The sequence below is a fragment of the Ceratotherium simum genome, chromosome 18, assembly GCF_057802395.1.
Source record: "Ceratotherium simum simum isolate JZ-2026a chromosome 18, ASM5780239v1, whole genome shotgun sequence".
Classification (NCBI taxonomy): domain Eukaryota; kingdom Metazoa; phylum Chordata; class Mammalia; order Perissodactyla; family Rhinocerotidae; genus Ceratotherium; species Ceratotherium simum.
This window is the reverse complement of record NC_141917.1, coordinates 50,128,305-50,141,477: the sequence shown is the minus strand read 5'-3', so window position 1 is coordinate 50,141,477 and position 13,173 is coordinate 50,128,305. Positions and strand designations below refer to the sequence as shown.

General features: G+C 38.3%; 1 protein-coding gene across 4 annotated transcripts in view; it reads right to left on the bottom strand.

Annotated features, from left to right (window-relative positions):
- RNF180 (ring finger protein 180) overlaps positions 1–13,173 on the bottom strand; it is a 246,372-nt gene that overhangs the window by 45,892 nt on the left and 187,307 nt on the right. For all 4 annotated transcript variants that reach the window (XM_087443321.1, XM_087443320.1, XM_087443322.1 and 1 more), the window contains one exon: positions 12,918–13,043. In XM_087443321.1, coding sequence (XP_087299447.1) covers positions 12,918–13,043 — 126 coding nt within the window. The remainder of the gene's footprint in view (positions 1–12,917; positions 13,044–13,173) is intronic.

Sequence of the window (13,173 nt, the reverse complement as noted above, 5' to 3'; positions counted from 1 at the left end):
ATAATATCTGACTTTGCCTGCTACTAAAGCATTGGGGAGCACCCCCAGAAAACCCGGTTCACAAAGAAACTAAAACTGGCTCTTAAAGGGCCCGCGCACAAACTCACCCATTCCAGAAAGCATCCTAAAATCACCAGAAAGAAAGGTGCACAGTGCTTTGGTGACGAGAGACTCACCTAACAGGCACTGAGTGCATCTTGGTGAGGGGTGAGACCTCTCCAGGGACTGGGACATTGGCGGCGGCCATTGTTGTGGCCCGGTGTGGGCGTGCTGACACAGACGCCATTGGAGTTCTCCCTGAGGCCTGCTAGCCCAGGGTCTGCTCCACCCGCTAGAGCATGGATTTAATCCAGCTCAGCCAGGGCAGGCAGCCCACCCTAGAGACTGGCCCCACCCAACAACAAGCCCTCAGGCAACATGTGGGCCTGCATAGATTGGTGACTGGATTCTCTGCAGCCTGGCAACTGAGCTGACTTGAGCGGGGCAGGGTGTGCACAAGGAGCGGGTGGAGAGTGTGGGGCTCCCGCCGTGGAGAGACTGGGTCCGCTTGGGGAGGTCGGGGTGCTCACACGGGGCAGGACTGTGTTGACTGTGTGTGTGGACCTGTGGGCAACAGGGCTTGTCAGCTGCAGAAGACTTGTGTTTCTCAAAGACCCACATAGGAGGTTTGCCCCACCTTCCAAAGCCTAAAACAATTGGGTGCTCCTGTGCCTGAGGCCAGCCCTACCCAGCTGCAATCCTCAGAGAGCTGACAAGAGACCTAATAGGCTACAGGCTTACAGCAATTGTAAGGCCCTGAGCCTAACAACCTGCCACGCTGGGGGACTACTCAGTTAAAAGAAATACTGCAACACACATGTGGTATTAGAACTTACAGCCAACTGTGCTGGGGCTCCCCACACCTGATAAAGAGACTGAAGGGCCCGCAACAACCACAAGCAGCTGAGCATTACAACAGCTGGCCAGGAGCATAACTCAGTCTCTCTGGGCGCCTATAGGGAGAGCTAACAGGCCACAATAGAAGGACACACGTAGCCCACATAGGGGCCACCCCTGGAACATTGAGAACTGAGGGAAGCACACTGGAAGCCTCCTAAGGCATCACTTACATAAGGTCACCTATCCAACAGCAGGAGACGTAGCTGACCTACCTAAGACATAGACAGAAGCACAGGGAAAGAGGCAAAATGAGAAGGCAAAAGAATACATTCCAAGTAAGGGAACAGGACAAAACCCCAGAAAAGGAACTAAGTGAAACAGAAATGAGCAACCTACCCGACAGAGAGTTCAAACTAAGAGTGTTAAGGATGCTCACTAATCTGGGGGGAAGAATAGATGAACTCAGTGAGAATGTCAACAAAGAAATGGAAGATATAAAAAAGAACCAATCAGAAATGAAGAATACAATACTGGAAATGAAAAATTCATTAGAGGGACTCAAAAGCAGAGTAGAGAATACAGAAGAACGGATCTGTGAGCTGGAAGAAAGACTAGAAGAAATTACCCAAGCTGAACAGGTAAAAGAGAAAAGAATTAAAAAGAGTGAGGACAGTCTAAGGGACCTCTGGGACAACAGCAAGCGCACTAACATCTGTGTTATAGGTGTCCCGGAAGGAGAAGAGCGAGACAAGGGGGCAGAGAATCTATTTGAAGAAATAATAGATGAAAACTTCCCTAACCTAAGGAAGGAAACAGACATCCAGGTACAGGAAGCACAGAGAGCCCCAAACAAGATAAACCCAAAGAGGCCCACACCAAGACACATCATAATCAAAATGTCCAGAATTAAAGATAAAGAGAGAATCCTAAAAACCGCAAGAGAATGTCAAGTTACATACAAAGGAAACCCCATAAGGGTATCAGCTGACTTCTCAGCAGAAACCTTACAGGCTAGAAGAGAATGGCACAATATATTTAAAGTGCTAAAAGGAAAAAACTTACAGCCAAGAATACTCTACCCAGCAAGGTCATCATTCAAAATGGAAGGAGAGATCAAAATTTTCCCAGATAAGCAATAATTTAAGGAGTTTGTCACCAAGAAACCAGTGCTACAAGAAATGTTAAAGGGACTGATTTAAGGGGAAAAGAGAAGACCACAAATAGGAAAAATTATCTATTTCCATGATTAGAACGTAATGCATACAAATGCACAAAAAAGAGGTTAGATATGATATGAAAAACATAAAAGGAGGGAGGAGGGGAGTTAAAGAGTACAGCTTTCAGAGAGAGGTCAAATTAAAGTGACCATCAATTCTGTATAGAAGAAGTAAGGAACAGAGAAGGACTACTAAAACATTGAGAAAAAAAAAAAAAAGGTAAAAAATGTCAGTAAGTACATACTTATCAATAGCTACTTTAAACGTCAATGGACTACATGCTCCAATTAAAAGGGTAGGGTGGCTGACTGGATAAAAAAACAAGACCCAAATATATGCTGCATACAAGAGACACACTTCAGACCTAAAGACACTCACTAACTGAAAGTGAAGGGATGGAAAAAGATACTCCACGCAAATGGCAATGAAAAGAAAGCTGGGGTAGCAGTACTCATATCAGACAAAATAGACTTTAAAACAAGAACTGTAAAAAGAGACAAAGAAGGGCATTACATAATGATCAAGGGAACAATCCAACAAGAGGATATAACACTTGTAAATATCTACGCACCCAATGTGGGTGCACCTAAATATATAAAGCAATTATTAACAGACATAAAAACAGAAATAGACAGTAACACAATAATAGTAGGGGACTTGAACACTCCACTTACACCAACGGATAGATCATCCAAACAGAAGATCAATAAGGAAATATTGGCCTTAAACGACACACTAGAACAGATGAACCTAGTAGATATATACAGAGCATTCCATCCAAAAACCGAAGAATACACGTTCTTTTCAAATGCACATGGAACATTCTCCAGGATTGATCACATATTAGGCCACAAAACAAGTCTCCATAAATTTAAGAAGATTGAAATAATACCAAGCATCTTTTCTGACCACAACGGTATGAACTAGAAATCAACTATAGGAAGAAAATCAGAAAAGCCACAAATACATGGAGATTAAACAAAATGCTACTGAAGAACGACTGAGTTAACGAAGAAATCAAAGAAGAAATAAAAAAATACCTGGAGACAAATGAAAATGAACATACGACATGCCAGAATTTATGGGATACAGCAAAAGCGGTTCTAAGAGGGAAGTTTATAGCGATACAGGCCTATCTCAACAAACAAGAAAAATCTCAAATAAACAATCTAACAATGCACCTAAAGTAACTGGAAAAACAAGAACAAACAAAGCCCAAAATCAGTAGAAGAAGGGAAATAATAAAAATCAGAGCAGAAATAAATGAAATAGAGACCAAAAAAACAATAGAAAAAATTAATAAAACCAAGAGCTGGTTCTTTGAAAAGATCAAGAAAATTGACAAACCTTTAGCTAGACTCACCAAGAAAAAAAGAGAGAAGGCACAAATAAGTAAAATCAGAAATGAAAGAGGAGAGGTTACAACAGACACCTCAGAAATACAAAAGATTATAAGACAATACTATGAAAAGCTATATGCCAACCAATTCGACAATCTGGAAGAAATGGATAAATTCTTAGAATCATACAACCTTCCAAAACTGGATCAAGAAGAAGTAGAGAATTTGAATAGACCAATCACCAGTAAGGAGATCGAAACAGTAATCAAAAACCTCCCCAAAAATAAAAGTCCAGGACCAGACAGCTTCCCTGGTGCATTCTACCAAACATTCAAAGAAGACTTAATACCTATCCTTCTCTAACTCTTCCAAAAAATTGAGGAGGGGGGGAAGCTCCCTAACTCATTCTATGAAGCTGACATTACCCTGATACCAAAACCAGACAAGGACAACACAAAAAAAAGAAAATTACAGGCCAATATCACTGATGAACATCGATGCGAAAATCCTCAACAAAATACTAGCAAATGGCATACAGCAATACGTTAAAAAGATTATACACCATGATCAAGTGGGATTTATTCCAGGGATGCAGGGATGGTTTAACATTCGCAAATCAATCAACGTAATACACCACATTAATAAAATGAAGAACAAAAATCACATGATCGTCTCAATAGATGCAGACAAAGCATTTGACAAGATACAGCATCCATTTATGATAAAAACTCTGAATAAAATGGGGATGGAAGGAAAGTACCTCAACATAATAAAGACCATATATGAGAAACCCACAGCTAATATCATCCTCAATGGTGAAAAACTGAAAGCTATCCCTCTAAGAACAGGAACCAGACAAGGATGCCCACTGTCACCACTCCTATTTAACATAGTACTGCAAGTCCTAGCCAGAGCAATCAGGCAAGAGAAAGAAATAAAAGGGATCCAAATTGGAAAGGAAGAAGTGAAACTGTCACTATTTGCAGATGACATGATTTTATATATAGAAAACCCTAAAGAATCCACCAGAAAACTTTTAGAAGTAATAAATGAATATGGTCAAGTTGCAGGATACAAAATCAACATACAAAAATCAGTTGCATTTCTGTACACTAACAACGAAGTAGCATAAAGAGAAATTAAGAATACCATCCCATTTACAATTGCAACAAAAAGAATAAACTTAACCAAAGAGGTGAAAGATCTGTACACCGAAAACTATAAAACATTTCTGAAAGAAATTGAAGAAGACACAAAGAAATGGAAAGATATTCTGTGCTCTTGGATTGGAAGAATTAACATAATTAAGATGTCCATACTTCCTAAAGCCATCTATAGATTCAATGCAATCCCTATCAAAGTTCCAACAACATTTTTCACAGAAATAGAACAAAGAATCCTAAAATTTATATGGAACAACAAAAGACCCCGAATAGCTAAAGGAATCCTGAGAAAAAAGAACAAAGCTGGAGGTATCACACTCCCTGATTTCAAAATATACTACAAAGCTATAGTAACCAAAACAGCATGGTACTGGCACAAAAACAGACACACAGATCAATGGAATAGAATCGAAAGCCCAGAAATAAACCCACACATCTATGGACAGCTAATCTTTGACAAAGGAGCCAAGAACATACAATGGGGAAAAGAAAGTCTCTTCAACAAATGGTGTTGGGAAAACTGGATAGCCACATGCAAAAAAATGAAAGTAGACCCTTACCTTACACCATACACAAAAATTAACTCCAAATGGATTAAAGACTTGAATGTAAGACCTGAAACTATGAAACTATTAGAAGAAAACATAGGCAGTACGCTCTTTGACATCGGTCTTAGCAACATCTTTTCAAACACCATGTCTGACCGGGCAAGAGAAACAATAGAAAAAATAAACAAATGGGACTACATCAAACTAAAAAGCTTCTGCACAGCAAAGGAAACCATCAACAAAACAAAAAGACAACCTAACAATTGGGAGAAGATATTTGCAAACCATACATCTGATAAGGGCTTAATCTCCAAAATATATAAAGAACTCATGCATCTCAACAACATAAAAACTACCAACCCAATTAAAAAATGGGCAAAAGACCTGAAGAGACATTTCTCCAAAGAAGATATACAGATGGCCAACAGACACATGAAAAGATGTTCAAAATCACTAACTATCAGGGAAATGCAAATCAAAACTACAATTTGATATCACCTCACGCCCGTCAGAATGGCTCTAATTAACAAGACAGGAAACAACACGTGTTGGAGAGGATGTGGAGAGAAGGGAACTCTCATACACTGCTGGTGGGAGTGCAAACTGGTGCAGCCACTATGGAAAACATTATGGAGATTCCTCAAAAAATCAAGGATAGAACTACCATATGATCCAGCTACTCCACTGTTGGGTATTTATCCAAAGAACTTGAAAACACCAATTTGCAAAGGTACATGCACCCCTGTGTTCATTGCAGCGTTATTCACAATAGCCAAGACTTGCAAGCAACCTAAGTGCCCATCAAGGGACGAATGGATAAAGAAGATGTGGTATATATACACAATGGAATACTACTCAGCCATAAGAAACGATGAAATCCAGCCATTTGTGACAACATGGATGGACATTGAGGGTATAATGCAAAGTGAAATAAGTCAGAGGGAGAAGGTCAAATACCGTATGATTTCCTTCATTAAGTAGTAGATAATAACAACAATAAACAAACACATAGGGACAGAGATTGGATTGGTGGTTACCAGAGGGGAAGGGGGGAGGGAGGACGGTGAAAGGGATAATTCAGTACATGTGTGTGGTGATGGGTTGTAATTAGTATTTGGGTGGTGAAGATGATGTAATCTATGCAGAAATAGAAGTACAATGATGTACACCTGAAATTTTTACAATGTTATAAACCAATGTTACTGCAATAAACAAAAAATTAAAAAAAAAACACATTAGAAAATCTATTACAATCTGTTAATGTAATTCAGTGCATTAATAGATGGATAAAGTAAAGCCATTATGATCATTTCAAGATATGCTGAAAAAAATTCACAAAATTAAAAGTCCATTCAAGAAAAAACTATTAGCAAACTGGGAACAGATGGGAACTTTCTTAAAGCCTGATAAAGGGTATCTACCAAAAACACTGGGCAACAATTTACTCAGTGGTAAGTATTAAAAGCATTCCTTTTAAAATCAGGGATGCTGCTATCATTTTTTTCTATTCAAAATCAAATGGAAGTCCTGCTCAGAAAGTACAGCAAGAAAAAAAGAGTAAAAAGTATATGTATTAGACTGAAAGATCCTGTCTTTATTTACAGATAAGACAGATATGATTATCTTCATTGAAAGTCACCAAACCCTTAAAAAATTAGACTTAAGATAATTTAGTAAGGTTGCTAAATACGAGATCAATATCCCACAATTACATTTCTATACAACAGTAGTTAGGGAACAATTTTAAAAACTCAGCATCACTGTATAATAAATATTCAGAAAAGTGCTATTATTTGAAGACAGACAGGCATGAACCCTCTGTAACACAACATAAGAGGTGGATTCTAGATAAAGACCCAAATGAGAAAGGTAAAACTATAAAGTTAATACAAAAAAAAATCTAAGAGGAAACCCTTGTAACCTGGGAATGGGAAAGAACTTCTTAGACAAAACTTCAAAACACAATGATAAGGCAAAAATAAGGTTGATTTAATTACACAAAAGTTAAGAATTTCTGGGGGCCAGCCCCATAGTGTAGCAGTTAAGTTTGGCATGCTCTGCTTTGGTGGTCTGGGTTCGTGGGTTTGAATCCCAGGCACGGACCTACACCACTCATCAGACATGCTGAGGCAGTGACCCACATACAAAATAGAGAAAGACTGGCACAGATGTTAGCTCAGGGCTAATCTTCCTCAAGCAAAAAAAGAGGAAGATTGGCAATGGATGTTAGCTCAGAATGAATGTTCCTCAGCAAAAATAAAAGTTAAGAATTTCTTTCAATGAAGGATACGATGGACAAACAATATACAGACGATAAAATGGGATAAGAAATTTATAATGTCTAAAGCTGAGAAGGGATTAGTATCTAGAATATACAAGAAATTTTGGGAAATTGATAAGGGCAGAAACCCCCTTAGAAAAATGAAGAAAGCTGTTACAAAAGAGGCAGCCAAAAGAATAACAAGCATTTGAAGGGATCACCAACTATTAGAGATCAGATAAATGCAAATTAAAACAGTAACAAGGATTCCTAATTCCCGTTCTCTGGCAATACTTGTCATTTTCCATAGTTCTAAGTTTTCCCAACCCTCACGCACTGTTAATAGGTATCTATACTGGTCATTTGGGAGAACTGTTGGTACTATTTAGTCAAGTTAAGTATACTTATATTCTATGACCCAGACATTCTGCTCCTGAGTTTATATACCAAATAAATATTCACACGGTCCATACTAGTATATGCATTAATGTTATTTGTAGGGGCAGGGAGTTGGAGGTGTTCTGTATTCCAATCAGTGAATAGATAGATAAATGTGGTAGATGCACACCTTAGTAGGGCATTAATTAGAAGCTACAGATTAGGGGTACACATAGCCACCTCAATGGATCTAAAAGCCTAGTGCTAGGTGAAAAAGATAAGAAACAGAGTGCCATATATAACAACATCATTTCCATAAATTAAAAATACATGCACAGAAAACAACAATACACATTATATAAGAATACAAACAAAAAGATACACTTTGAATAAACTCAACATAATGGAAAGTAGAATATGGGGATAAAAGGAAACAAATGAGTGTGTGGACTAGTGATGATGGCATGCCATAAATTAAGAAGTAGGACTGGCATAATTCTCTGCAATCAAGGTTCAGAAAAGGAGAAAAGAGAACAACATAGCAAGTACGTAACAATAAATCTAACCGAAAGATGTATAAGACATTTGTAAAGAAAATTATAAAATTTTATTACAAGACATTAAAGATTTAGAAGATCTAAATTAAAAAAGAGAAAAACCAGTTCGTGGCTAGGGAAAGTTATCACTGTAAAATGTCAATTCTCCCCCAAACTGACTCATACACTGATTAGGACCTCCCTTCCTCACTCCAATGTAGTTTTTCATGGAACTTGACAAGATGATTCTAAAATTAAAAGAGCCAAAAAAAAAAAAAAAAATAGCCAAGACATTCTTGCAGCAAAACAAGTTTGAAGGGGGATAACAAGACTTATTATAAAGCTTTAGAAATTAAGACAGTATGGTATTGACACAGGATTAGACAAATAGACTAATGGAATCAAATAAAGACTGCAGAAATAGACCCACACACATGGAAATTTAAAATATGACAGATTAGCACTGTGGATCAGTGGGGAAATGAACTGTTTTCAATAAATGGTGGTTGGAAAAATTAAATAGGAAAAAAAACACAAAAGTAATTGGATCCCTACCTACAAGACAGCAAAAAAACCCCCCACAAATCCAGAAAACAATACCACCACAAATCAATTCCAAAGACCTTTAAACTACTTGAAAAATACACAGAAAAATATATTTTTTATTTATTTATTTATTTTTATTTTTTTGTGAGGAAGATCAGCCCTGAGCTAACATCCATGCTAATCCTCCTCTTTTTGCTGAGGAAGACCGGCTCTGAGCTAACATCTATTGCCAATCCTCCTCCTTTTTTTTTTTTCCCCAAAGCCCCAGTAGATAGTTGTATGTCATAGTTGCACATCCTTCTAGTTGCTGTATGTGGGACATGCCTCAGCATGGCCGGAAAAGCGGTGCCTCGGTGCGTGCCTGGGATCCGAACCTGGGCCGCCAGTAGCGGAGCGCACGCACTTAACCACTAAGCCATGAGGCCGGCCCCACAGAAAAATATCTTTATGATCCTGGGGATAGAGAAGAATTTCTTAAGGCAGATAATACACACCAGAAAGATGATAAAGAAAATGAAGAACTACAATTCATTAACAGATATCAAAAAGTGAAAAGACAGACCACAACTGGGAGAAGATAGCTGCCACTGACATAATTAACAGAAAAAGAAGTCACCAGAAAGTATTTTAAAACTCTCAAATATGGGCTGGCCCCATGGCTTAGCGGTTAAGTGTGTGCGCTCCGCTGCTGGCGGCCTGGGTGCGGTCCTGGGCGCGCACCGACGCACCGCTTCTCCGGCCATGCTGAGGCCGCGTCCCACATACAGCAACTAGAAAGATGTGCAGCTATGACATACAACTGTCTACTGGGGCTTCGGGGGAATAAATAAATAAAATTATAAAAAAAAAAAAACTCAAATAAAAGAGAGGTTTTTTTTTAATTGTTTTTTTTTTTTTTTTGTGAGGAAGATCAGCCCTGAGCTAACATCCATGCTAATCCTCCTCTTTTTGCTGAGGAAGACCGGCTCTCAGCTAACATCTATTGCCAATCCTCCTCCTTGTTCCCCGCCCCCCCCAAAACCTCAGTAGATAGTTGTATGTCATAGTTGCACATCCTTCTAGTTGCTGTATGTGGGACGTGCCTCAGCATGGCCGGAGAAGCGGTGCCTCAGTGCGCGCCTGGGATCCGAACCCAGGCTGCCAGTAGCGGAGCCTGCGCACTTAACCGCTAAGCCACGGGGCCGGCCCAAAAAGAGAGTTTTAAAATATATCGTTATGTTCAATCCCCACTAGTAATTAAAAAAATTAAAATTAAAACCCCAATGAGATACTATTTTATACCTATCAGACTGCCAAAATATAAGGAACTGAAAATACCAAATGTGGTAGACAAAGCTGGTGATAAATCAGCACAGTCATTTAGGAAACGATCTTGTTTAGGTAATCAAGTTAAAGATGTGCTTTTCTTATGACCCAGCAGTTTTCTACTGGCATTTATTCTAGAGGAACTCTTACGCTCCAGGAGACATGAAAAAAATGTTTATAGCGGCATTGTTTATAATAACAAAAAACTGGTTAACTCAATTGCTCACTAACAGGAAAACACAAATTGTGCCGCATTTACATAACGGACTATAGTATAGCAGTAAAAATAAACAAATGTGGCTATACTTAGTGAAGTGGATGAATCCAAGAAACATAACACTGAGTGACAAAGCAAATGTAGAAGAATACATACATTGTTACCATGCAAAAGTTCAAAAACAAGCAAAATTAAATAACATTAAGTATACATATGTATAGTGTATAAAGAAAGGATAAACACAAAATTCAGGGGAAGCAAGAAGCAAAGAAAGAAGAAATATAGCAGGTGCTTCAGTAATACTAATACTTGAGAAATCCTGTTTGTGATTAAAATCCTATGTGTGGCTTTTCAAGCCTGACCATAGGCAATTACAGAGCCTTTACCTGGCAGGCCCCATAGGAGAAAGCTGCCCTCCCCACACCACACTTAATGTACAGCCAGTGCATTATAGTCTCTGAAGGAGTTGCTGTCAAGGTCTCAAGGCCCCTGGCCAGTGAGGCTCTTTCACATATTTACATTCCTAGTCCCCCTAGCCCCCTGCATTCCTAGCTCCTTTAGCTGAGGCCTTGGACAGAGGGCTTCCTCAGGTGCCTCTGCTGAGACTTCCTTAGAGGGGTAGAAGAGGGGCAAAACCTTGAAGACCCTTTTCCCCACTTGAATTAGTATCCAGTGCTTTTCAACTCCTAGCCCTTCCTATTTGCCACCCCCCACCCCCAAAAAAACGCCCACACACTTCAAGGCCCATAAAACTGCTGGTGCCTTTTGTTTGGGGCTCCCTCAACAGTGACAGTCCCCCACGTCTGTGCTGATCCACCTGACCCCAGACCAGTGCACCATTCCATGGGGGAAAATGGAATGGGGCAGTTGGCATTTCTTCTGGTTTTAGACTCTTGCTAATACCACTGCACTAAGTGATTAAAGGCTTAACTCTTTCAGTTTTGGCTGAGCCTCACAGCTCAGCTCTTGCTCAGCTGAGTTCCTTATAGTAATATATTTCTTAAGTTAGGGTGTGTAATAAAGCTACTTTGAATCTCCTCCATAAAAACTTATAAAAAGTTAAGTTCTGTGGAACTCCTATGGGGAGGACAAATAAGATGAAATCACAAAGCAGCAGCTGTTTAACTTATAGCTTCAGCACCCCAGAATACAAAAAGATGAAGGAAATTGTGGCGTTATCAAAAAGGTGCTTCATTCTTTCTAAAATTTGAGTGTAAGGTACACGGTAGGATACAAAGGAATCTCTTAAAGTACACAATTCATATTATAAATTTTCTCTTCTTTAGTATGAAATCCTTTAAGTAAGACTTATCTTCTCATATTTGATTTTAAATTATATTTTGGGCTAAATGTGATATATCTTAAATGTATCTATACCAAATCTGTAGATAGCGAGTTTCTACAGTTACTAACCACTCTATAAGATAGTATGTGCTTATATAATGTCCTTAAACTATTTTTTCATTCAAACTACTGTATAAAGTTATATTTGTCCTTAAACTACTTTCTTCAAACTTCAGGGATTTCATAAATCAATTTACTTTTTGCCTCAACCACATAGGAGCTATCTCCTTTTGGTCTACGTCATTGCTGTACTGATCTGATCGGTCTTCTTATGTAGAAGTCCCTCCTGTTCTCTGAAGATCATAGTTCCCCATATCTGAACTTTTCCAACCAGAGCCTGTAATATCATAAGGGGTAAATACTAAAACTGCATAGTAGTTCATGCTCTGACATACCATGGTTTTATAAAAGAAGAAATTATATTTTATGTCCATAATGTATGATCATCATTATACAGTAACAAATTCTCAAAGGTGAAAAACGTATTAGAGATTGCCATGCCCCTATTTTGACAATTCCTTACATCTATACAGTGCAATTAGTTATAATTTAGAATGTGCTTTCACATCAGCTCATTTGATCCTTACAATTAATTAGGTGGGACGGATAGAATTATTCCCATTTTACAGATCAGAAAACAGAAACAAAAAAAGGTTTCTATGACATTCCTGAGGTCATACAGCTGGTTAGACCTGACTGCAGGAACTGGTATTCCTAGTCCACTGTACCCCTCTGAGACACTCTGCACCAAAGCTCTGCCACTTTCTACTTGCCCTAAACTTGCAGGACAACTGTAAAATATTAAAACTAAATAAACTTAGCTTATGATAAAAAATTATTAAGAATCTTTATAAAGAATACTAGTGCTTTTGTCAAATATAGCTTTTGTCAAATCTGTTACTTTGAGATGAATTTCCTTATCTATATATTAAACATTGACAGCAAGGCAATGTAAATTTAATCATGAATTTCTCTCCAATTCTGCTCTTATTGTATAGTCTTCATTTTCTTCACATGTACACCTGTAGCTTTCAGCAAGGAGATACTTAGCAAAATCCTTACTTAAAATTGATCAATACAGAAATATGTTTCCACTAATATTTCTAAGGCAAGAAGAAAACAGCTTTAAAAAGAGACCTTGAACAAAGTTCCCAGACTTTTTTTCTTTGCATTAGTTTCCTTACCTCCAAAAAGATGGAATGCTTTCCTGCAGCTTGGTAGGGGCCATTTTGCACAGCTGGATTTCTGAAAGCTTTGTTTTATTTTCAAATATTCTTCAGTAAAGAATGTTTTTGTGGCAGTGTTCAGTTCTAGAGTGAAACAAAGAAAATAGTATTTTTAAGCATTAATTTGAATAAAATGGCAAGAACATGAGAAACAATTGTTTTAATATTTTGATAATAAATTCAGATTTCTTTAAGACAATGAAAACAAAAGTAG